Source organism: Chionomys nivalis, chromosome 14, assembly GCF_950005125.1.
Source record: "Chionomys nivalis chromosome 14, mChiNiv1.1, whole genome shotgun sequence".
Taxonomy (NCBI): Eukaryota; Metazoa; Chordata; class Mammalia; order Rodentia; family Cricetidae; genus Chionomys; species Chionomys nivalis.
This window is the reverse complement of record NC_080099.1, coordinates 7185475-7206714: the sequence shown is the minus strand read 5'-3', so window position 1 is coordinate 7206714 and position 21240 is coordinate 7185475. Positions and strand designations below refer to the sequence as shown.

The 21240-nt window shown below is 49.1% G+C and overlaps 1 protein-coding gene across 2 annotated transcripts; it reads right to left on the bottom strand.

The window, feature by feature from the left end:
• Positions 1–729: 729 nt before the first annotated feature.
• On the bottom strand, positions 730–19666 carry Sall3 (spalt like transcription factor 3). Of its 2 annotated transcripts, XM_057788833.1 has the most exons (4): positions 19537–19666; positions 5335–8226; positions 4781–5121; positions 730–3467 (listed from the first exon to the last, which is right to left on the bottom strand). In XM_057788833.1, the coding sequence occupies exons 1-4, from the start codon at positions 19616–19618 to the stop codon at positions 3036–3038; spliced, it is 3747 nt and encodes a 1248-aa protein (XP_057644816.1). In that variant the 5' UTR covers positions 19619–19666; the 3' UTR covers positions 730–3035. The 2 variants fall into 2 exon arrangements, with proteins under 2 accessions (XP_057644816.1, XP_057644815.1); XM_057788832.1 differs by having other exon boundaries at positions 4781–8226.
• Positions 19667–21240: the final 1574 nt, after the last annotated feature.

The following is a 21240-nucleotide window of genomic DNA, read 5'->3' as shown; positions in this document are numbered from 1 at the left end:
AATGAAGAAATGGGTTCTCCAACATAATACCCAGGAGCTCTTAAATAAGTCAGAAGCCTTAGCAAAGTATCTGTGAGACAAAGCTAATTTAGAAAGAAATGACATCTCCACTGGGAGTAGACAGAGGCCGGTGTCGGAGAGCGTACAGGCTGTCTGCCGCGTGTGGTACCCGGGAGCACACTCTTATTCTTGTACTTCCTAATTCTAGAGCATCTATTTGTTCAAGTGACCTGGAAGCTGCTATGTCCCCTCAGCGCAGATGATGGGAAGGCAGTCCCCAGCATGGCCGGGACTCTCCGGCAGACATCTCTTACTGCATTGTCTCCCACGACAGAAGGAAAACAATATCCACAATGAGGTTTATTTTTATTTGGGGAAAAATAAAAAAGAAATCAGGGGAAGGATAAACGGACGAGTGGCAGGGTACTTGGATACCATGCACGCACAGGGCCCTGGGCGCTATACCCAGCACTGGAAAAAAAAATTTCAAGATCAATCTAAGTACTCCTAGACATTGCTGAGATTTATGTTGTCAACTCTTGCTGACTTTTCCCGTGGAAAACACCACAGACGCCCGTTCACCACCAGTGACCAGCACTGCAAATTCCACCAAGAAGAATCAGGGGACACAATTCAGAAATAATATGACATCCTGCATTTTATTCGGTTCATATGACAAAAATAGTAACCTAGACTAAGACATCCATTTCAGTCAGTAGATGTGTCAAGCCACAAGATTTAATCATAAAATATATTGGATCTACGAAACAGCCTGGCTGGTTCTGGGTGGCCCTCTCCCCGCGTGGTTTTACGTTTATAAAAATAGTGTCTCTCTTCACCACGCAGAGGGACAGCTGGCCCTGAACACACAATGGCGGTGGTCACGGCACCTTCCTCAGCCATCTCAGTTATAATGCTTTACATTTCTCTTAAGTTATATACACATCGTTTTGAGAGAAGAAAGAACACTAACATGGTGCCAAATACCAACCAAGAGTGGGGACAAACACACCAGGACACAGATAAATAACAAGACGTTCAACTGCCCAGAGCCCGGCAACGTTAGCCACTTTTCTTCCTTTTCCCAAAGCCGAAGCACCCGGTCCCGTCCCCCAGCAAGAGATGGCATGGCCTGGAGACGCTCCACCTCACTATGTGGAAAAGAGAGTCAGAGAGTTCCGTGTTCATTTCCAAAGACAGAAACAGATAACGAGCCCCAGAAGCTCTCTGCTTAGCCACGGGCCAGCGGGCCAGCGGTAGTCACTCCCCTGCAATGCCTTTTCCTGTTGATTCAGTTGTTTGAGGTGACTGCTCTATCCGTCTGTCTCACACTGTCTGGTTCAGCCTCCAGGCGCAGACCACTCCCTGTGGAGGTACCCAGCTACCTAGGTATGTCTTGAGCAATTCTGTTGGAAGGTCATCATGTCACATCCCAGCATGCTTGCGATGCACAAAAATGAGGTAGTACACACAACACTGACGTTCAAGTTTGGGTTCAGCCCCGCCTCCCTGCATCTGGCCTCTTTGCTCACTGGATGCGGTTTAGACAAGTCATCAGCAAACCATCAGACTTTTGGATCATCAGGACACTGCACTGTGTTGGCTCTTGGAAAGACAATAAATCATGGACTCAGAAAACGTCAAAGCTATGACTGACTCTACTGCCAGACACTCACGGTTCTCATTTACGTCATGGCCAGAGCTATGAGGCAGTCACATCTCATGTGTATGGGAGGAAGAGGCGAGCCTACAGTAAATCACACCTACATAACGTTCACTCTGTTGGTTTTTTTTTTCCTTTTCTATGTCACAGAACTAAGATTAATTTGTCAAAGTTTTGGTAGGGTGCTCACAGTTTTTCAATGGGTTTTGTAGAAAAGTTAAATAAATCATGTTAATTTAAGAAATGGCAGGCCTTATTTTATTGAGGTGCCAACAAGCCTTGGTGGCTTCTCTGCTCAAACAGCACAGATTTCTCACGTTCAACTTTAAGACAAAACAAACTGTGACATTTTTTCTCCATTTTCTTTAAACCGAGGTACTATTTATAAAATACTTTACATCTTTTGTAAATTCTCAAATTATAGACAAACCTCCCTAATACAAAATACTAAAAGTGCAATTGTATAAATTAAGATTTGCAACCACATTATACAAACATTACCTCTTTATTATACAGCGTCGATAATGCGAAATATTTACTCACAACTGTTTATAATGCTGCGAATCATTTTATGGTGATGCTTGTCTGTAACTTGTTCCCAATCAACTGCTGGGCTACAGACCACACTAGAGAACAATCGTTCACATAGCAGCTACAAACATTTAAATTAAAAAAGGGGAGGGGGGTGTTACTGACAGGTACTTGCACACAAAAGCATGCTATCTTTCCCAATAGAACATCACAATTTTGCCTGCATTTAATTAATCCACTTATTTATAATAAAGCAAATCTTGCTTTAAAAAAAATCACATAGCCAGATGTATTCTGTGATACAAGATCCTCATTTAAGGTTGGGTTATTTTATTGTCTGTTACCCGCATAATCTTAACATAAATACTATAGACGAAGAGACTGTCATAACACACAGCATTTGAAGCACTGAGCTGCTTCCTCAAGATGAAGAGTCCCTAAAACAGAGTTCAAGTGCCTACAGAATTTGAACAAAACCATGGAATGCAGCTCACTGGATTACCACAGGGGACCCTGCTCCCCCACACAAGGAGGTCACTAGGTTCTAGGAGCAATGAAGTAGATATGGTCTGAGCTCTTTCTGTTCCTAAGGCAGTTTTCCAAGCACTTAAGCCTTTGTCTGAAATTTGCTTAAAAGGTTGCAGAGTTCTCAAGAACAGTCAAACTGTTGAAGACGCGCCGAGGGGCACTCACCAGGCCACCTTACAGCAGCCACGCGGTGCAGGTATTTCCTGCCATGGATAAAACATTAGTGAGATCCCAGGCATGTGGGGTCCAAAGCCTGATGCTCAAACTGTGGACTTGGGACGGAGCAAGAGGGAGAAGTCTGAAGTATATCTGCCTAGTTTATTCCAATCTCCTTGTTATCCTCAATGAACCTTGTGAATGGCCGGCTGGCTCCCGTCTCTGAGCTTGTTTTGTCCAAGCTGACAATGGGCGGGCTACTGCCAGTGCGCGTCTTGTCCACCCCACCAGCCATGGCACCCAAAGGCGGGATGGCACCTCCGCCTAGACTTACTGGGAGCTGAGGAATGCCTCCATTCTGGATGACGGAAATCTCATTGTTCTTCATGGCAAGTCCATTGGTGATGGCAGCGGCATACTGGTTCCAAAAGCTAGGGTCAACGTTCATGGCCCGAGCCGCCAGGTCCTTCTGGAACATCTCAGAGAACTTCAGAGCGTCACCACCGAGCAGGGCCATGGGGTTTTCCACAGACAGGCGGCGGCCACGCCTTGCAGGTGCATTGTTCCACATGTGGGTGCCCATGTGTACCTGTGGGAGACATGGAGAAACAAGCCACAAGTAAGCAAGTCTAGAACTGACAGGCAGCAATGTCTTGGTCTCAATGTCTAGTGTGGCTTACTTGCATTCTAAGCATTAGCATGGGGGCAATAGCATGCAGTTAGGTGGGCTCTCCTGGGCACCTTGTACAATATACACAGTATTGCATTCTGTGACTCTAAAAAGCACAACCAGCATGTAAATGGACAAACTTGTTAGACACCAACATCCCCTCCCCCAAGACTGCTCGAGAAGGTTCTAGAGCTTCGAGGATAAAGGACCTTTCCACTGCTTCATCCATCCCCACTTCAGTGTGTACACTGGAGGTCAGTGGACAACTTCTGGTGATTCTTCAACCATACTACACCTTTTTTGGGTGGGGGAGGTAGGGTCTGCTATGGGCCTGGAACTCACCAAGCAGACTAGACCCAGCCTCCCCACCCCAAGTCCACGTTCAAGCTTGTAAAAGGTCTTAAACTTGAACTCTTTGACTGTCCTTCTCTTCTCTTGCTTTCTTTCAAACAAGAAAAGAGAGCACTAAGACCTCATGGGCCAGCCAGAGCGCAGGGTCCTCAGGAGGCTCCTGTCCCATCAGCACTGGTCCAGCACAGAAACCACAGGGACTGACCACTGGCTTTCTTTAGAGAGGAACTATTTTAGCCCCGCAAAGGTGGTGTCTGCTTGGCTGAAGCCTGGAATGGGGAGTGGCCTGTGGCACCTGCCAGCAGTTGGTGAGAACACTCATCTGTGCCTGGTCTTCAGTAGGGATGCAGGCTTCACATGGTGGGAAACCTCTCACCCGGTGTCCCTCCCCTCCCAGGGCCCCATCTGTAGTCACACAGACAATAGAACATTCTATAATTCACAGAACAAGTCTTGTTTTGCTCTATGCTAAGGTTTAAGGACCAAATTCATTTTGTTTAAGGATCAAGATTCAAGAGCTTTGAATCCTGGGCCTGCTCACCAAGTGTCTGCCATGACCTGAGGCCCTGGAGCAGGCTGATACCATCGAGGGAGCAGGCAGACATGAGCCTCATGGACTCACTTACTGCTATTTAAATGGGATGCACGTTTTTTTGAGTGTGTGTACACGCATGTGCATATATCCATTACTCATATACACACGTGTATACACAAGCACATACTACATACACTCTTACTGTACATGTACAACCAACCCATTCTACACATGTGTATACATACATACAAGTGTGAAGACAGAATCTCTGCTTAGACAGGGGGTACAGGGCCATCCACAGGGGCCATGTGGCTTGGCCATAGCCTCAGGCCTGTGGCCCTCTTACCTTGAGATTGCCCTTGGTGGTGAAGGCCCTGCCACAGATGGTGCAACCGAAGGGCTTCTCCCCAGTGTGGGTGCGTTCATGGATCTGCAGGGCACTGGCGGAGGAGAAGGTCTTCCCACATGATTGACAGTTGTGTTGCTTGGGTGTCCGTCGTGGTGGGGGTGCCAGCATGGGAGCCAGGCTAGGGCTCATCACTGTCTGGGGCCCAGCGGGGACCTGGACTCCGGCTGGTAGGGCTGGGCCCTCACCCAGTGCGATGGCCTTGCTGTGACCGTTCACTTCCATTTTGATCATGGTGGGCGCGGGGCTGGAGGCCAGGCTAGGTGTGCTGTGGCTGGGACCTAGAGTAAAGTCGGAGTCAAACTGAGAAGGCAGCTCTTTCAACTTGTGTGTCAGTAAGTGCTGCTTTAAGTTACCCATAGTGGAGCAGCCTCGCCTGCAGACCGTGCAGACAAATGGCCGCTCCTTGGTATGGCTGCGGTGGTGGATTTCCAACGCGCTTTTGCAAGCAAAGGGCTTGCCACAGACACCACACACAGTGCTCACACACTTACCCCGCTCTCTGCTCAGGAACAGCAGGCTGAAAGGGGCCTCCTCCTTGATGAGCGGCCGCCCAGGGTGGCCTGCTGTCAGGTCCAGGGCACCTCCATTTCCTGGGCCGGGGGGTGGGCTCTCCAGCCTTTCAGTCTTCAGTGGGATCTCCTGGGGATCCTCCTGGTGGCCAAGACCTGGTGACTTGGAACGGAAGCTCTCACCATTACTGTGAGCTGGCGACAGAGCCTGGGAGGATGAGGACTCAGACAGAGCAGGACTGCCTGCACTGCGGCTCTCCAGGTCACCTACCGCGGATGAGGAATCATTGCTCAAGCGGTCACTTTCCCCAGACCCGTTTTCCACTGATTTCAAGCTGGCCAGCTGCTGGCAGTTCATGACCGAGTCGATCATTTTCATCTGATTCTCGAGGGCAGCAATGCTGGAGATGACAGATGGGGGTGAGGGCGGACAGGACCCCGAATAGGAGAGAAGTGGTTTAGATGACTCGCTGGCCGTGTCCTTCAGCTCTGAGTCCTCCTCCATGGAGTTCTCATCAAGGTCATCGTCGAAGCTGCTGAGGGTCTCTGCGTTCTTTTCGTCAAAGGGCAGTTCAGCATCCATGGCCTCCTGCAAGCCCTCGGGCAGCGGCGTGTTTGGGATCTGCCCCCCCATGTGCATGCGGATGTGCTGCTGCAGCACCACGGCGTTGGTGAACTTCTTCTGGCAGATGGGGCACGAGTGCTGCACTCGGAGCGGGGGCTTTGCACGGTGCACCCCGAAGTGTGTCTTCAGGTTGCCCTTGGTGGTGAAGGCGCGCCCACAGATCTTGCACTTGAAGGGCCGCTCCCCGGTGTGTGTCCTGTAGTGCATCTTCAGGGCGCTCTGGCAGCTCAGCACGCGGTGGCAGATGACGCACTGGTTCGGGTCAGTCATCTTCTTATCAATGTTCTCCACCAGCTGCTGCAGTTTCGAGGTCTCTGACGTTTGCATAGAGTCAAGCAGCCCGCCGAAAGGAAACTGGGCCTTGAACTGGTCAGAAACAGCCGGAAGACCGGGGCTCCCGAGGCTTGCACAGGTGCTGTCCGTGACAGTGGTGGCGGTTGAAGTGGGCAATCCACTGACCTGCCCGCCCACCACAGGGGCATCCCCCGTCCTTGTACTAGTGCAAGGCAGGCTGACTGGCTCCGTTTTAGTAGCTGAAGGCCCACCGAGGAGCGGCTGGGGTGACTCCGGCCTTACTGGGATACCAGACTCAGTATTGTTGAGGCCTGGAGACAGAGAGGTACATTCGCTGGATGCTGGAGAGGGCCTCTGTGGGGAACGGCTGATGGGGGTGATGCTGGGGGAGTCGGTGTAGCTGTGGGTGCCAGGGACAGTGGGGGGTAGCTGCAGCCCTACTGATGTGGGCACAGTGGGCAGCACTGGCTTGCTGTCTAGCCAGGTGGTCACTGGCTTCTCTGGGGGCAGGGACATGCCATAGGGAATGCCGGAGCAGGTGGGCACGTTGTCGAGGTATTCTGGGACAGGATAGGGGTTCATCTGGATGTGGGGGTACTTCTCCTTGTGCCGCTGGAAGTGGACCTTCAGGTTGCCCTTGGTGGAGAAGCGGTTCCCGCAGATGTTGCATTTGAAGGGCCGCTCCCCGGTGTGGGAGCGCAAGTGGATCTGCAGGGCGCTGTCACTGCCGAAGACCTTGGCACAGAACCTACACTTGTGCTTAAAGAAAGGGTCCTCGGCACTGGCCTTGGGCTCGAACACTGACACGTTAGGGGGTTTGCCCTTGCGGTGTTTCATGAGAGCCGACAGCGGGTCCAGGGCATTGGCTGTGGCAGCAATGCTCACCAGGGGGTTGGGGAAGATGACGCTGCTGGATGAAGTCTGAGGTAGCAGAGGGTTTGGCAGATTGGAGGCTGAGCTGAGGAGAGACCCGGGACCCAGGGCCGGGGGCGTAGATGCGTTCTGGGGCTGCACTGTGTTGCCCACTGTACTGGATGCTGCGGCCACGACTCCCGGAGCAGGGCCGGTGCTGCAGGCGGGGTGTGCCCCAGATTCGGTGGGGGCAGCACTGGTGCTGCAGGGAGTGCTTGTGCCAGAGGCAGGCTGAGACAGGTGCTGGGAGCCATCGAAAGGCGCTGGCAGGGTGGAGCCTGAGCCAGCAGAGGCAGTGGTGGGTCCAGTAGAAAGCTGGAGAGCTGTGTGTGGAGCCAGGCCCTGCAGCTGTACCGAGGCGGTGCCAGGGGCACTGGCTGAGGGCTTCAGTGGAGGCCCAGGCTGGCGGCTCATCAGGGCCACCTGGCTGCGGATCTGCTCAATGAGCTGGAGCTGGTGGATCTGCTGCTGCTGCAGTGCCACCAGCTGCTCTAGGATCATGGGGATGGCCACAGCGCCCACGGTGCCACCGGCGCCTGCCGTGCTGCCCGCACGTGCACCCTGGGAGAATTGTGCCACCGCCACCTTGGTGCTGAGCAGCGTCTCCAGCGTCACATTGGTGCTAGGCATGCTGAAGGCCACAGGTTCCGGTTGTGGTGGCAGTGCAGGTGGCGGTGGGGGCACACCTGGGCCTGGAGGGCCCTTGTCCGTTGATGCCTCCACATCCATGGGCTCAGCCTCCTTTGCTGGAGCCTTCACCTCGCTGCCCTCCGTGGGTGCCACCTCCTCAGCCACCTCACTCTCAGTGTGGTCGCTGGGCGAGCTGGCGGGAGAAGGTTCTGGAAAGTCCTCGGAGGGCGGCGCTGGCTCATCGTCATGCACGATCAGCACCAGTGGGTTCTTGGTACAAGTCTTCTTGTGCTGCAGGAAGTCTGCCCACTTGAAGAACTCTGCACAGCACTTCTCACACACGCTGGTTTCCTCGCTGCCACTCCTGCTCTCACTACCGCTCTCCCCGTCCTCAGCACCGTCCCCGGGGACGCCTAGGAAACCAAGAGATTACATCAGCCAGACAGCCGCCCTCCATTTCAAAATTTTGCACATCAGTAAAATCAATATTTTTTATTTTGTACAAATTACCCCACTTCAACATTTCTGACGTCCCAGCGTGTGTGTTCTATGACTCTTTCTAGCTAGCTAATCATTTTCTTAGCACAATCTATCAAATTATGAGGCTCTATCAATTGTGGATACTGCTTCTTAATGAAATTCCATAGAAGCCATCGATTTCCAATATCTTCATACAATCCACAGCCACCCTGTCTGTTGGGTACAAAGCCAGCCTTCGACGGGCTCATTAGGATTCCCCTTTACCATGGGCTTCCTCATTTCCAACAAAATTAGAGACGCCTCTGCCAGTTCACTTAACATCGCTGAGCTAATCCGTAACCTTTCCCACACACCAGCACCTGACAGGAAGCCGGTGTGGTGTGGTCTGTGCTCCTGGATTCATCATCGCTAAGCCCAGCTGAGGCGGTGCTGATCAACATGATCCTCCAGAACCTTTGGAATCAATAGGCATTTATTTCATGTAGGAAATTTAGGCTAAATACTATGATTTGTGATCGCAACAAAGAAACTACAAGCGCTTCTTCGGATCCTAATGGTGGTGTCCTTCTCTCTCCTACCTCTCGGCTCTTTTGGAAGGCAGAGGCCCTCTACACTTTAGGACTTGCCAGATGACTATCAATATACACCAGGCCTAAAAATGAATCATGTTTAGTACAATTAATCGGCTCTGTCAGATGCAATATTCTTTGGCGAAATGAACTTGAAATTACATGTTATTGTGATTAGCCAATAGAGTTCAGTGGTTTGTTAACAAACCAGGAATTATATATTTAAAGTTCATTTATGTTGACATGTTTAGCATGAGAATGTTGCAGTCAGACACACTTTTTGTACCTATTTTCATCCATGCTCATAGAAAGACTTAGCAAATTATATGCTTGCACCATCGTGGAAAAGCCTCTAATTGGTTACACATGTTTAATTACTGTTGTAGGCAGCTACTTCCTCTGTCTCCTAACCCTCTTGTGCCGAATAACAACCGTGTTTAATGAACAACTCTAATTCACACCTGATCAAATAAATAGCTGTATGGGAACGAGAAATCGACACCCCGTGACACTTTTGGCTTTGGCTTTTTTGGGTCACTGTGGTGGGGAGAGATGCCCACTGCGACCTGGTTTTGTGTACCAACTTGGGTGCCACTGACTAGAAGGCTTTTTGTTTTGTTTTTGGTTTTTTCCTGGGTTTTTATTTTTTTTTTCCAGCTTGCAGATGGAGTGACAGCAACAGATCCGTTGAACAGAGCAAATGTCACAGAAGTCAGCTCTTTGTTGGATGTACGGAGTTGAGCCTGAGAACAAAACATCCTTCAGTCCCATCCGAAAAAGCACTGGTGACATTACACATGGACTTGCTAAAAAGTCTCTAACATTTTTAAGGGTTTTTTTTTTTTTGGGGGGGGGATTAATTCAGTTATACGTTGAGCAGAGAAATCTGGGTTTTGTTTTTGTTTTTTAATTTTGTCCAGGAAACCCCACTGCTTCTCTCTTGGAAAATGAAATAAAAATATTTTTGTGGCTGCTCTGCTGTGTTCCACGAGGCCATTATTTCCAGGTAATTTCTACATGCCTTTAAAAATGATTAGCAGCATTCAATTAGCATTTTCTTAACTGGCTAAGCCATTTGAAGGGGAAAGAAGTCAGAGCTGCAGCCCATAAACCCCATAGACTTTTAAACTAAACTCAGAGCGAAGAGCAGGCTGCAGCAAGCAGTCTCATTACCGCATGGGGGAAGGAGCGTAATAGGTATCTGTAATGAGGTTGAGGGTAGCTGGGAGCAAAGACACAGCCGATTTCTATAGCAGATAGGCACATTAAGGAAACAAATACTCCATGCTCAACTTTGCTCAGTGTATGTGAAACTAATTGTAAACCTGGTTAAGGTCATGGAGCAGGGCTGGGGGAGGCTAGAATTTTTTAATCATTGAATAAACAAAACAAAACAAAAAACGATGAGTTCCTCAAAATTCCAGTAATTTAATTTAAAAAGTTTTAACAAAATGCCAAAAAAATGTATCTATGATTTCTCTTTAACTGCACAATGTTCTTAAAACATATACATATCACAGATACATAAATACACACATATGTATTTATATGTATCTCAGCAGACATTAGAAAGCTCATTTGCATTAAGCCCTAAGACAGATGCACAGAAATAGCTAAGCAGGGAACTGATTTTAAAAAGTTGCTTTCCAATGTGCAAAGCTATGATAGAAAAAGTGTAATTCCTGTACTTTCTAAAAAAAGGAAATGCCAAAACATTAAAAATTGCTACTGCCTTGAAATATTGTCTATAGGCACCTCCTTTAAGAAGATAAAAATGAACAGTATGTACAATGCTTAAAAACTGAAGGCATGCGCACTTTAAATTTTATGAAATCAAACAAAATCTTATGAAAAGAATACCTTTTCTCTATGTTTAGTATGCTCTAGGGACAATGCATTCAGAGAATGCTGCAAAGTGGGCTGACTCAGATCACTTAAAGTGCATCCAAAGTAGAGAGAATTAATTTACCTAACTGTGAGTTATACCTTCAGAAATGAACTTTCCCAGATTTTCCTTATAAAAGAGCATAGTGCGACACAGAGAACCCGGGCTTTTCAGGGGGGTCTCGACCCAAACAAACCTCTATTCACCTTAAAGATGTGCAGTTTTACATTCCCATTAGTTTTTTCTGTGTTAAGTGTTTTTAGGGTTCACTTCCAGACACACTGAAGCTGAGAAGGGACCCCTCAGGTAATTTTATTTTTTCTTCCCTCCACAGCAAGAACTGGTAAATTACAAGCGTTTCCCAGCTCTCCGATGTGTGCGTGGAATATATAAGCACGTTCTGCCAAATAATGTCGTTTTGTTTAATTCAGTCTTAAGTGACAATGATCTCAACATTAGATATTTTGTTCAAAGTAAAACGACCCTCCACCAAACGGAAGGAGGAAATTGTAGGGAAGGCATTCTGACCCCTTGCACCCTTAACAGTTCTTTATGTTACTGAGTCCAAGGAAACCAAGCCTGGCAACAATTTGCTTATGAGCCAAGCTTCATCACGAATTTCACTTTTGGCAAAAGAGTGATCTTAAAAACTACAGTTAGCAAGGGGAAAATTCTTCAAAAACAATTTGTTTGCATTTCTTCTTGGGGCAAATAAATTAGAATTACCACTTAACACGGTAGGTCTCAAATGCTCAAGCTATGGCTATGATTTCCAAATTCGAATGGAACTAGACCTCTTTTATAAAACAGGTCTAGAGACAAGCAGAAACTTATTAAGACTCATGTTTTCTCTATGGAACTGAATTTGTTTGCGTATATTTGAAATGTTTTTAAGCAACAAAACACTCTTTAGCTGAACGGACAGTCAGGCAATGTCTGAACACAGTAAGGACAGGACTCTCTGGAGTGGCATAGTCTACTGACTCAAAAGAGTCCAAGTACCGACCCCCAATGTGTTCTAAAGAGTGAGAGAGATTAAACTAACCTGCTTTTGACACTGTGTACATTGCAGTGTCTATGTGTGAAGCTGGTATTATTGTTTTTTATAACAGAAAACCCAGGTAGTCACCCTGACTGCAGTTTATAATTCTATCAAATTGCTGTTAGTGTCCTTTACGTCTGCCTTCCTGTATAGCCAAGACTATATCCATGTTTCTCTTTAAGTAACATTCTGAACTGGCCACCATGCTCAAAAGTTATTAGCCCACTAGTTAGTATTGCTTAATTTACGGGTAACCAGGGTCAGGGAGGCACACTCTTCAAACGGACAATAAAAACACTTTGAAAATTTATTAGCAATGTATGTTTTTATTCTTTCTTTTTTTTTTTTTTTTGGAGAGGATTCAAAAACAAGCATTCTAAACATTCTCAATTGTGTCAAAGTAACTTGTATTGTTGCCTGCTGGTGGCTCAGCAATAAGATCTGAAACCAACCACACAGCGACTATGCAGGCATTTTACAGGACTTAAAGGTTACAGACAGTTACACACAGAGGAGAGAAAATGCTAACCAGTTGGTCAAGTGCACCATCTGAGTGTTGGATCTCCCTCCTGGAAGGCCTTCCTCCTGTCTGGGGACCAGCAGGTGAAGGTGGCTACCAGGTGAAGAGAACTGCGGAAGGACCACACAGTCCTCAGAACCCTGGAAACCAGTCACCTCCACCGAGGAGGACGAATAGGAAATTTGGGGTCAATTTATAGTCATCCCAGAACCTAGAGTTCCTAACTCCACCTTGAGTGACAGTCATGCCTTTGGCTGGTAGAGGAGAAGGGGAAGGCCCACAGCCCCTCAGAGAAAACCACAGGCCATTAGCTTCAGGGCGCTCCTCTTACAAACACGCGCGTTTTTCCACGCACGGACAGCACAGCATGTTTAATAACAATCCGCCGATTCCCGGTGCATCCTCACCGATCACAGCTCTCACTCCTGGTTAGCTGTGGAAAACGGCACTATGCTTTCTCTGTCTTCTAGAACACCATCTTTTCCAGGCCACATGTGAAAAACACTGCAGTGCATAAAGATATTTGAGATGCCACGCTTTCTCTATGCAAATATTTATGCACAGCTCTTAGCAAGGGTTATTTTTATTTTCTCTTTTCAGAAGGGTCAAGAATTTCACCCATTTCAAAGCAGCACTAAAATTGCTGATTTATTGTTTCCTTTATTTTGCTACATTTTCATTACACATTTTTAATTCAGCACAATTAACAAAGGGAGAAGTACAGAGGGAGGCACGTTAAACTTCCCCTCTTTAACTATTAACTTTAAAATGCCAGGTGGGTCTTCGGGACAGGAAGCCCTACTTTTTTCTTTGTCTTTTCATCTCTTAAAATTGTAGCAAGCATTTCTCAAGTTTCCCCCAAACTCTTAGGAGACACTTATTTTCTTGCAAATTAATTCTTTTTAACTCCTTATGATAGCTTTGAATCCCATAAAGAAAGATGAATTATCGCCATACTGAGCCCAAGCTGTGTCACAGGAGGAGACAAATAGAGACCCCCACTGTGTTTAACAATGTAGAAGAAATTCCAGGCGCAAAAGAAAAATTTCTGTCCTTCTCCCCCAGACCTGGAAAGCGCGTGTGCTCACAGAGCTGAACGGTGGAGGGCAGTCTTGCTATGCTCAGCGTGCGGCACTGACCCACACGCTCCCTCTCACTCACTGGTCCACATCTCAAATTTGTTAAGTCACGACCACCTGTGGCACAGGCCCCAGGCATCTACTGTTTAAACTGGTTCAGTTTTAATCTGTGAGGTGAGGCTCCAGGGACAGAAACACTGTCCCTTTATGGGACACGAAGTTGAGGCAGCAACACACACACAGTGACTTTGATAGAAAGATGTCTAGTGCACTTCAAGTCTTACACAATCGTCCTTCCATCCAGCTGCCATGCTATACTCACACTCACATCACTATTTGTGCTTTAGAAGAAGCACAGACCTGAGACATGTCAGCAGAAGCCAGCAAGCTGAAAACAAGGTTTTGTTAAGTCACTTCAGGTGAAGGTGGTGAGCTGTTTAAGTACAGAGAACTCCTAGATTTGATACAAATATTCCACATCATTTTATGACATAGAAATAGAAAGTGTCTATTCCATTGCAATCCACTAACAGAGTATGCACAAACTGTCCCATTCCCCCCATCACTTAGTTGGGGGAGGGGGAGAGATCGAGTGAGCAAGCAAAATGCACTTGGTGAAAAAATGCCTCCGTTGAAATAGCCCTAGTCACACAACTAGGAAAGAGGCCGAGATCACCTGTGAGCATTTGGCTCCAGGCACCTGGACTAGGCAATTACATCCTTTCCCTCATCTGCCATGACTTCGCGATGCTGTTTCATGTCTATGGGAGAAATTTGCATACAAGCAGAAAGTCATCCTGGAAAAGCCACCGCCCACCCCATGATGCCAGGGACTTTGCATGTGTACAAATTACACAAGACTATTATCAAACAGCTCCGGCTGAGGCCACTCTGAGGACCCGTAATACTGAGGAATGAGGACAAAGTGCCCTGGCACCTGCAGGGTTAATTAAACCGTTCAAGATGTAATGGCTACACAAAAGCAAGCCAGTTTCTCTTCTTCCAAGAGCTATAAACACTTGTGCTGAACTGGATGGCATTTGATAAGCCTGGACCGCACGGAACAAACTCATGGGATCTCTAGTTAGCACGGACTCGGAGTTCACACTTAACAGAACAGAGCTGAGTCCTGTTGCCAAGGTCAACAGCACACACGCACTAATTGTATTATGAGCTTGACATCTAGTGGCCGTCCTGGCAGGGCGAAGCAGGCAAAGGCTTGTCACAGCACTCCCAAGGACTCACCTTCAGGGAGAGAAGGCGCAAGCTGGCCAGCTTTAGGCCACCCACCTTTCCTAGAACCACACTTTAAAAAGGTTCCACGCCATACCATGAAGTCACCAGGCTTTCAAAGAATGCAAAAGGGGCTGAACCTCCTAGAGAGCACGCAAAACTAGCTAGAGGTGAGAGAAAAGGTCCACCCTCAGAGGAGAAAACGCTTGGGTACCATCAGCTTCCTCTGGTGGCCAGAACCCCCTTCCTTTAATTAAGAAACAAATCAATCTTAGTCTCAAGCATAAAGGTCATCTCATTATTTTGTTTAAAAAAAAAACTGTATTTTTCACTTTCTGGAGTATGCCTTGCCTTTTTTGGCAGTCATACAATTAACTGCATCTTAAATCATAACTGCGTTAAAATTACAAGAGTAAAAAACCAAAAAATACTTTAAAAACATTTTTCTTAAAGTAATTCCTAAAATTCGATTTTCACATAGATTGTATGTGAAATGTGCAGTACATGTAATTACACACTGTAATTACAATAGTCCCACCAGCAGTAGTATTAGCTCACATCTTCATGAGATTGTCTAAAATTCACTGGTGTTTCTTATACTGGCAGCCAGTCAAGAGACCAAGGAGGACAAGAGAAATCAATAAAACAGCAAAGGAAAACAGAGAAAGGGAACCCTTCCTTGATTGTATTATTTTTAAAAATGGCACTCAGAACTATGTCGCTGTATTAAAAGATGCTGAAAAGCCCACAAGCAGCCTAAAGGATTTTTAATTTACTTACAGGAGACCTTGTGCCAATACTTACACATAAGAATGCTAAATTCCAGCTGATGGTCAGTTCACAGAACAAAAATCTTGGCTCTGTTTGCTGCATTTCCTATCCCCAAAGAAAATGTTCTTAAGCCTACCGGGAGAAGGGTGGCAGAGTTGAATATGAAAGCTGACCCACTTTTGTCTCTTTCCCCCATCATTCTGGATACAAAGAAATCCTCAGCACGCTAAATAATTCCCGCTGCTCCTCCACACCTTTCCCTTCCCTGCGGTCTAACGCATCCAAAAACCCTGGATTACGCTTAGCTTTGAAAAGTTTAGAGCAAGCCCTTCTAAGAATTCCCTAACTCTTGCCTCACAACCAGCTCTCCTTAAGGTGGAATTAATTGGCACCCATTTTAGGAGTACGCATTTTTAAACAGGTTAAGTTTTTTGAGCGCTATTTTAAAAAGGAATGTTTGCAAATTCTCCCCCCCTCCCCTCTCCCCCTTCACTTACTTTCCACCTTTCATGTTTCAGAGAAAACAATCTGCCAGTGGATGTAAGAAAGTGGCTTCTGTTTTGTCCCTTTTGGTATGCTGAATTGTAAATGTGAGGCTTGGGGGGGTGGGGTGGGGGGAGCTGGAGGCAAACCCTGCACACACAGATAAAAGAAAAAAAGATCCCTTCACTGAGCACGGGTGGCTTTCTCTCCCTGAACTTAAGCAGTCTATGAATTCCACGCCTTAGTGTTTAGGTCGCAGACTCACCACACTGGAAAAGATTTTTAAGATCTCCATAAACTGTACACCGGTAGAAACTAAAAACACCACGAGGTAGTGGATGCCACAAAGAAGATGCGCCCCCCAAACTGTTTTAAATTACAACATTCTTTTGTTCTTCCTTAAACACAGACTTTCCCAGGGCAGAGAAATGCATCTTTAGGACTGCTTTTCTTTTCCTTTTGCCGGCACAAGGCTGCCGTCTTGAAAGTTCGTGGTGGGGCTTACACGCGACACTGTCACTGGAAGTTTTAATGAGTTTTTCTTAGAACAAAAATGTTCAGCTGGCTCAGAGGATATCATTACCGGTGGCACAGATCAAACTGAACCCCCCAAAGCTGCACCACATTTATTTCTAAAAGGGGAAATAATCACAAATAAGCAATTTAAAATGACAATTTCTATTGGGGATTTAAGGCTCAGTAACTCAAAATAAAATGCTATCACAAGGTAACTCCAGAACTTTCCACAAGGCAAGCATTGCTTGTTTTCATTCAGACCTGTCATTCATTCCTTCAGTGCTATGGTCTGGAGAGAACCAAAGCTATTGCTGTTTTTTTTTTCCTTCCCATTGTTTGTCTAAAAACCAAATCCTGAAAAATAAACTATAAAAATGTAGAGTTTCTACTGGAAGTCAGCATGACTATGTATCTTTGCTCTCCACTATTCTCATTTTTTTAAACATATGCTATCTGTCCTGTATGGCATTAACAAAAGCCTTCAATTTTACTGCAGGATGGACCTAGTGCTTTAATTAACACGTCACACCCAAAGTGATACAAAGGAATCATTTACTCCATTTCTAAAACACTGTAGTAGACTTAGCTCACTTAGAACTTCATGCAGCACACATTTGTCTCCTGTGCCCCTAAAAAGAATTAAAAATTTGAAATGACAATGGAGTAATTTAGTTTACACAACCATTTATCTTTTTTTTTTTTTTAAAAAAATACTTTTCTTGGTTATCTCAGAGTTAAGACAGCGTGAGCATTCCTTGGCTTTAGAGGAAACAGAGATCTTTTATGCTCCATGAACAATCTGCTTCAGAACAATTAAATCAGAAGGAACTTGTTTTAATAGTTTGCCTGAACTATTCTTCAAACACGAATAGCACATTTGCTTTACTAGGGCTCAGTCTCAGACAGGCTATTTTTGGCCTGTTGCAAAATATGATGAGGAACTGTGGCAACCTCGGGAACAGAAGTCTGAACCACTGTGCAAAACACAGCCTGGATAAAAACGCCAGTCCTGAAAGGATGGAAAACCTGGATATGGGAGAGTCTCGAAATAAATTAGAGCAGCGAGCAGAATTCAAAAGAGAACTCGTAAATAATTGACTATCTGGGGTTTTCAACACTGTCCAGGTTATATATCCTCCGACGTGTTTACACGATTAACTTTACCACACTCACATTTCTGAAGCGAAATTAAAAATGAACAACAGTGCCTCAGCTTGTTAACTGTTAAACACATGAGGTTTTACTCTATTAATTAAAATATGCTTTAATAAAAGGAGACATTGCACATTTTGATAACGACCCTACAAAGCGGAGAAGTATTTACACTGTTGCATTTTAGGGCGGCTGTGAAAGCGGATTTTGAGCTATTCAGGAGCCGCAATAATGAAGCTTTAAAATTCCTCACTGGGATGCAGTGTAGTTCTTTTGAGGGAAAGACTGTCTTTCTCATTCGGCAGAAATAAATCCATTCATTTGATCATGTAGTCATTGAGGGTAATACAAAACAACCCAAGTGTGAGAAATTCTATGTGAAGAAGTAAACAAAACAAAAAAAAATCCATTTCCATGACAAAAAGATTCTTTGTCCCTAATCTACCCAACATATGCAAGCGTTTCTTTTTAGCATATCGCCTGTTCTAATCTTGGCTGACTTGGCTGCAGAGCTGCCGGCTCCCTCACCTCACAGCAACAAAAAGACCCAACGAGTCCCATTTGATTTAATTCATCCCCGGGCTGCTGTGGGCATTTTCTCACTTTCTACTGCGACTTGCATGCTTTGTCAAACTTTAACGCTTGTATGTTAAACCCTTAAATTCCGCCTATTTGCTAGGGTTTTGAGTTTGATTTTTTTTTTGGAAGGTGGTATAATCTTAGTTAAAAGATTATTTAGTATCTGCATCTAAACAATTTATAATAGGTTGATCATAAAAGTTGGCTTTTAAGGAATAAATTATTCCACCTCTAACTAGTTGGGGGGGGGGATCCGTGTCATATGCGGCCGCCCCTCCTCGGCCTCCTTGCTGGCGCCCTGGGGACCCTGGTAAGGAGCGCCAAAACTGGCACCCAGGGCTCAAGGATTCGGGGTGCCATAAACTTTAGGGTGCCAAAGTTCAACCACACTAAATTCGCATCTTCCGTAGCGCCTGCCCTGCACTTTTAGATGGTTCGAAGAGGAAGTTGCTACCAGCGAAGTAACTGAAGGTATCTCCATCGCCCGATTTCGGTGTATCCAAAAGAGTACGAAAAGGCCGAAGGGAAAACTTGGAATCCGCCAGGAACGTGCTGAGGTCCTAACGCATGCATGCACTAGCCCCCGAAAGAAACAGCTGTGCTCGCGCCCCACAATTCCCTAGTCGGCCATTAAGGAAAGGCCAAGAGACATTTACTTCCCACTTGCTTCCCAAAGGGATGATTGGATTTGTCAACGCTCTGGGACACCGCGGGGTTCGCGGCCCGAGGGTCACCCAAGGCGGCCTGCTGGTGGTATCGGGGACAGGCAACAGAGACTGGGATCACCGAGGTGGCGTTGGGGCCCCGGGTAGGCTCCAGACGAGCACCGGCTGGGCACCAGGACGCGCGGTGCCGAACAAAGCTGGCCAGGCGGAGGCTTCCAGGGCCCGCGTCCAGCGGTAGGTGAGCCCCGGGCGCGTCCCCCGCTGCTGAGCCAGCCCTGGGGACATTATTGAGCTAGACCAGGGTCTCGGAGCTTTTGGAGGCTCCGGGCCCGCTGAAGCAGGGTGGGGGCGCAGAGACCAGGAGCAGCTAAGGGTGGCAGCTCGGACCGGACCCCCCCAGCCCCCTCCCCCGCCGGCTCTCGGCGTACTGGCCTCCGCCTCCGGCCCAGCCGATTCCGGTCCATCCTGGAGCCGGCCCGGCCTCAACTCAGTCGGCGCGCAGCTCAAATCGGAGCAGCAGAGCCAAGTTTACTTGGCCCGCAACTCTTCTGCGCCGCGCGCTTCGACGGAGTACCGATCCCGGTTGGCCAGACTGGCCAAGTGACCGGACCTCTAGCTAGCACTCGCTCACCGGAACCAGGGAACTTTCTCCGACTCCAAGACGCGCTCAGTCGCTCCCACCGCCCGCGCTTCCCAACCTGGGTGGGCGCCCCAGAACTCCGGGCCACCCTGAGGTCCCCGGCCCTCACCGTGCTCTGAAGCCCCGTCCTGCGGCGGTAGCTCCTCGTCCGACTTGAGGTGCTGGGGCTTGGCCTGCTTGCGCCGAGACATGCTGCTAGCGGCGCTCCGGCCCCGTGCGGGGCAGCGGCATCAGCGGGGTGGCCGGCGGGGACAGCGCGGGGTGGGCGCGGGGTGGCCGGGCGGGCGCGGGGCGCGGGGCGCGGGGCGGTGGCGGCGGCTGCGCGGGCCGCGCATGGGGCTGAGCAATTAGGCTGGTGAATAATGCATGTCCATTAGCGGAGGGCCGCGCCGATTGGCCGGCCTCCAGCGGACTCCGGCGGCCTATGCAAATGAGGCCGCTCTCGCAATTAGCAGCCGCGAAGGCGAGGAGGGGCCGCGGCGCCTGCGGACCTGGGTGCGCGCTGCCCCACGCCGCTCACATCTCGGGCTCCGGCGACCGCGCTCGGGCGCCGAGCTCCTCGACTGCCCAGGTGCGGCTTCGGCGGGCCGGGGTGCGGTGCGGACCGTGGCAGCGAACCCTCCGCGTCGCGCAGGCTGCAAACTTTGGTGGCGTCCGCGCGGCGCCGTCTCCGCCGGCGCGCCGGGCTCGCCCCTTTATAGAGTGCCTGCGCCTTCGCCCGCGCCCCCCCCCGCCGCCGCCGGGCGGCCCCTCCCGGAGCGAGCGGCCGCGGGCAGGGCTCCGGCCCGGCGCCTTTGTCTCGCGCCCCGGCCGATCGGGCGCCACACCGCCTGCGCTCCGGGTCGGTCGGTCGACTGCCTATGGTCCTCGGCAACGGGTCGCCGCGCCGCTCAGCTCGCCCGGCCCGTTCCGGTTCAGGTGTCCCTGTCTCCGGACTTTCTCTCCCGGCTCTTTCCCACTTCGCGGGGTCCTCCGGCGGCCCGCCAGGCTCAGAAGCTCGAGGCCGGAGCGGAGTGCGCACGCTAGGGTGGCGGGACTTCGGCAAGACCAACTTTCCGGTTCGGAAGCGGCGCGGGCCGCGCGGCTCCTCCCCTCCCTGCGTTCTCCTCCCCTCTGCTGCCCCCCCCTCCACCGGTCCCCACCGACTTCTGAGTGCCCGCCCCGCCCGCCGCCACCACTAGGGCCTCCAGGGCTCCGCGCCCGCCTGCCAGGGCCTCCCCACGGCGGACGGCTTCTTAAGTCCAGGGTAGGGAGGGGGCAGCGGGACTTCGGTGCCGCCCCCCTTTTCCCGTTCCCGCTGGTTCTGTGGCCCCAGTGCCCACTGTCCGGGCCCGCAGAGTGGGCAACGAGTGCGACTCAAAGTTCCAAGTCCACGAAAGTCCGGCGAGCGGGCCGCGAGTTGTTGGGATTTCGGGGGTGACGTGGGGGGGGGGCAGGTGAGGGGACCGCGCATGTCTAAGCCAGCCTGGCACCCTTGGCCAGCTGGCGCGGCGCGCTCCCCGCACCGGTCTCCCTGCCCGCGGTCACGCGAACGCGGCCTCGCTCCCGCGCGCTCACTCGCGCGCTCTCCCACCACACCGAGCACACGCATCCGTGTGCGACCTCTGTCCCGGAGCTGCCACCAGGATGTGCCCCAGGCCTCGCCGCAGCAGCTCCAATGCCCTTCTCCCCAGTATGCCTCTTTTTTATTTCTTAAATTTCTTATTTTTGCCGGTGCAAGTGACCAAGAGTACAAAGCTTCGGCTCAGATGGCCTCCCGGAGTTTACCCTGGCTTGTTTCGTGGGTGGAGGGTGGGAAAGTAGGCAGTGACCC

Excerpts from the sequence above, each read along its gene's own strand:
- Sall3 (XM_057788832.1), bottom strand. The coding sequence starts at position 19,618 with ATGTCTCGGCGCAAGCAGGCCAAGCCCCAGCACCTCAAGTCGGACGAG. Across the intron at positions 8,227-19,536 it reads GGACGGGGCTTCAGAGCACG|GCGTCCCCGGGGACGGTGCT; the intron begins GTGAGGGCCGGG and ends TTGGTTTCCTAG. Across the intron at positions 3,468-4,780 it reads CCACCAAGGGCAATCTCAAG|GTACACATGGGCACCCACAT; the intron begins GTAAGAGGGCCA and ends TGTCTCCCACAG.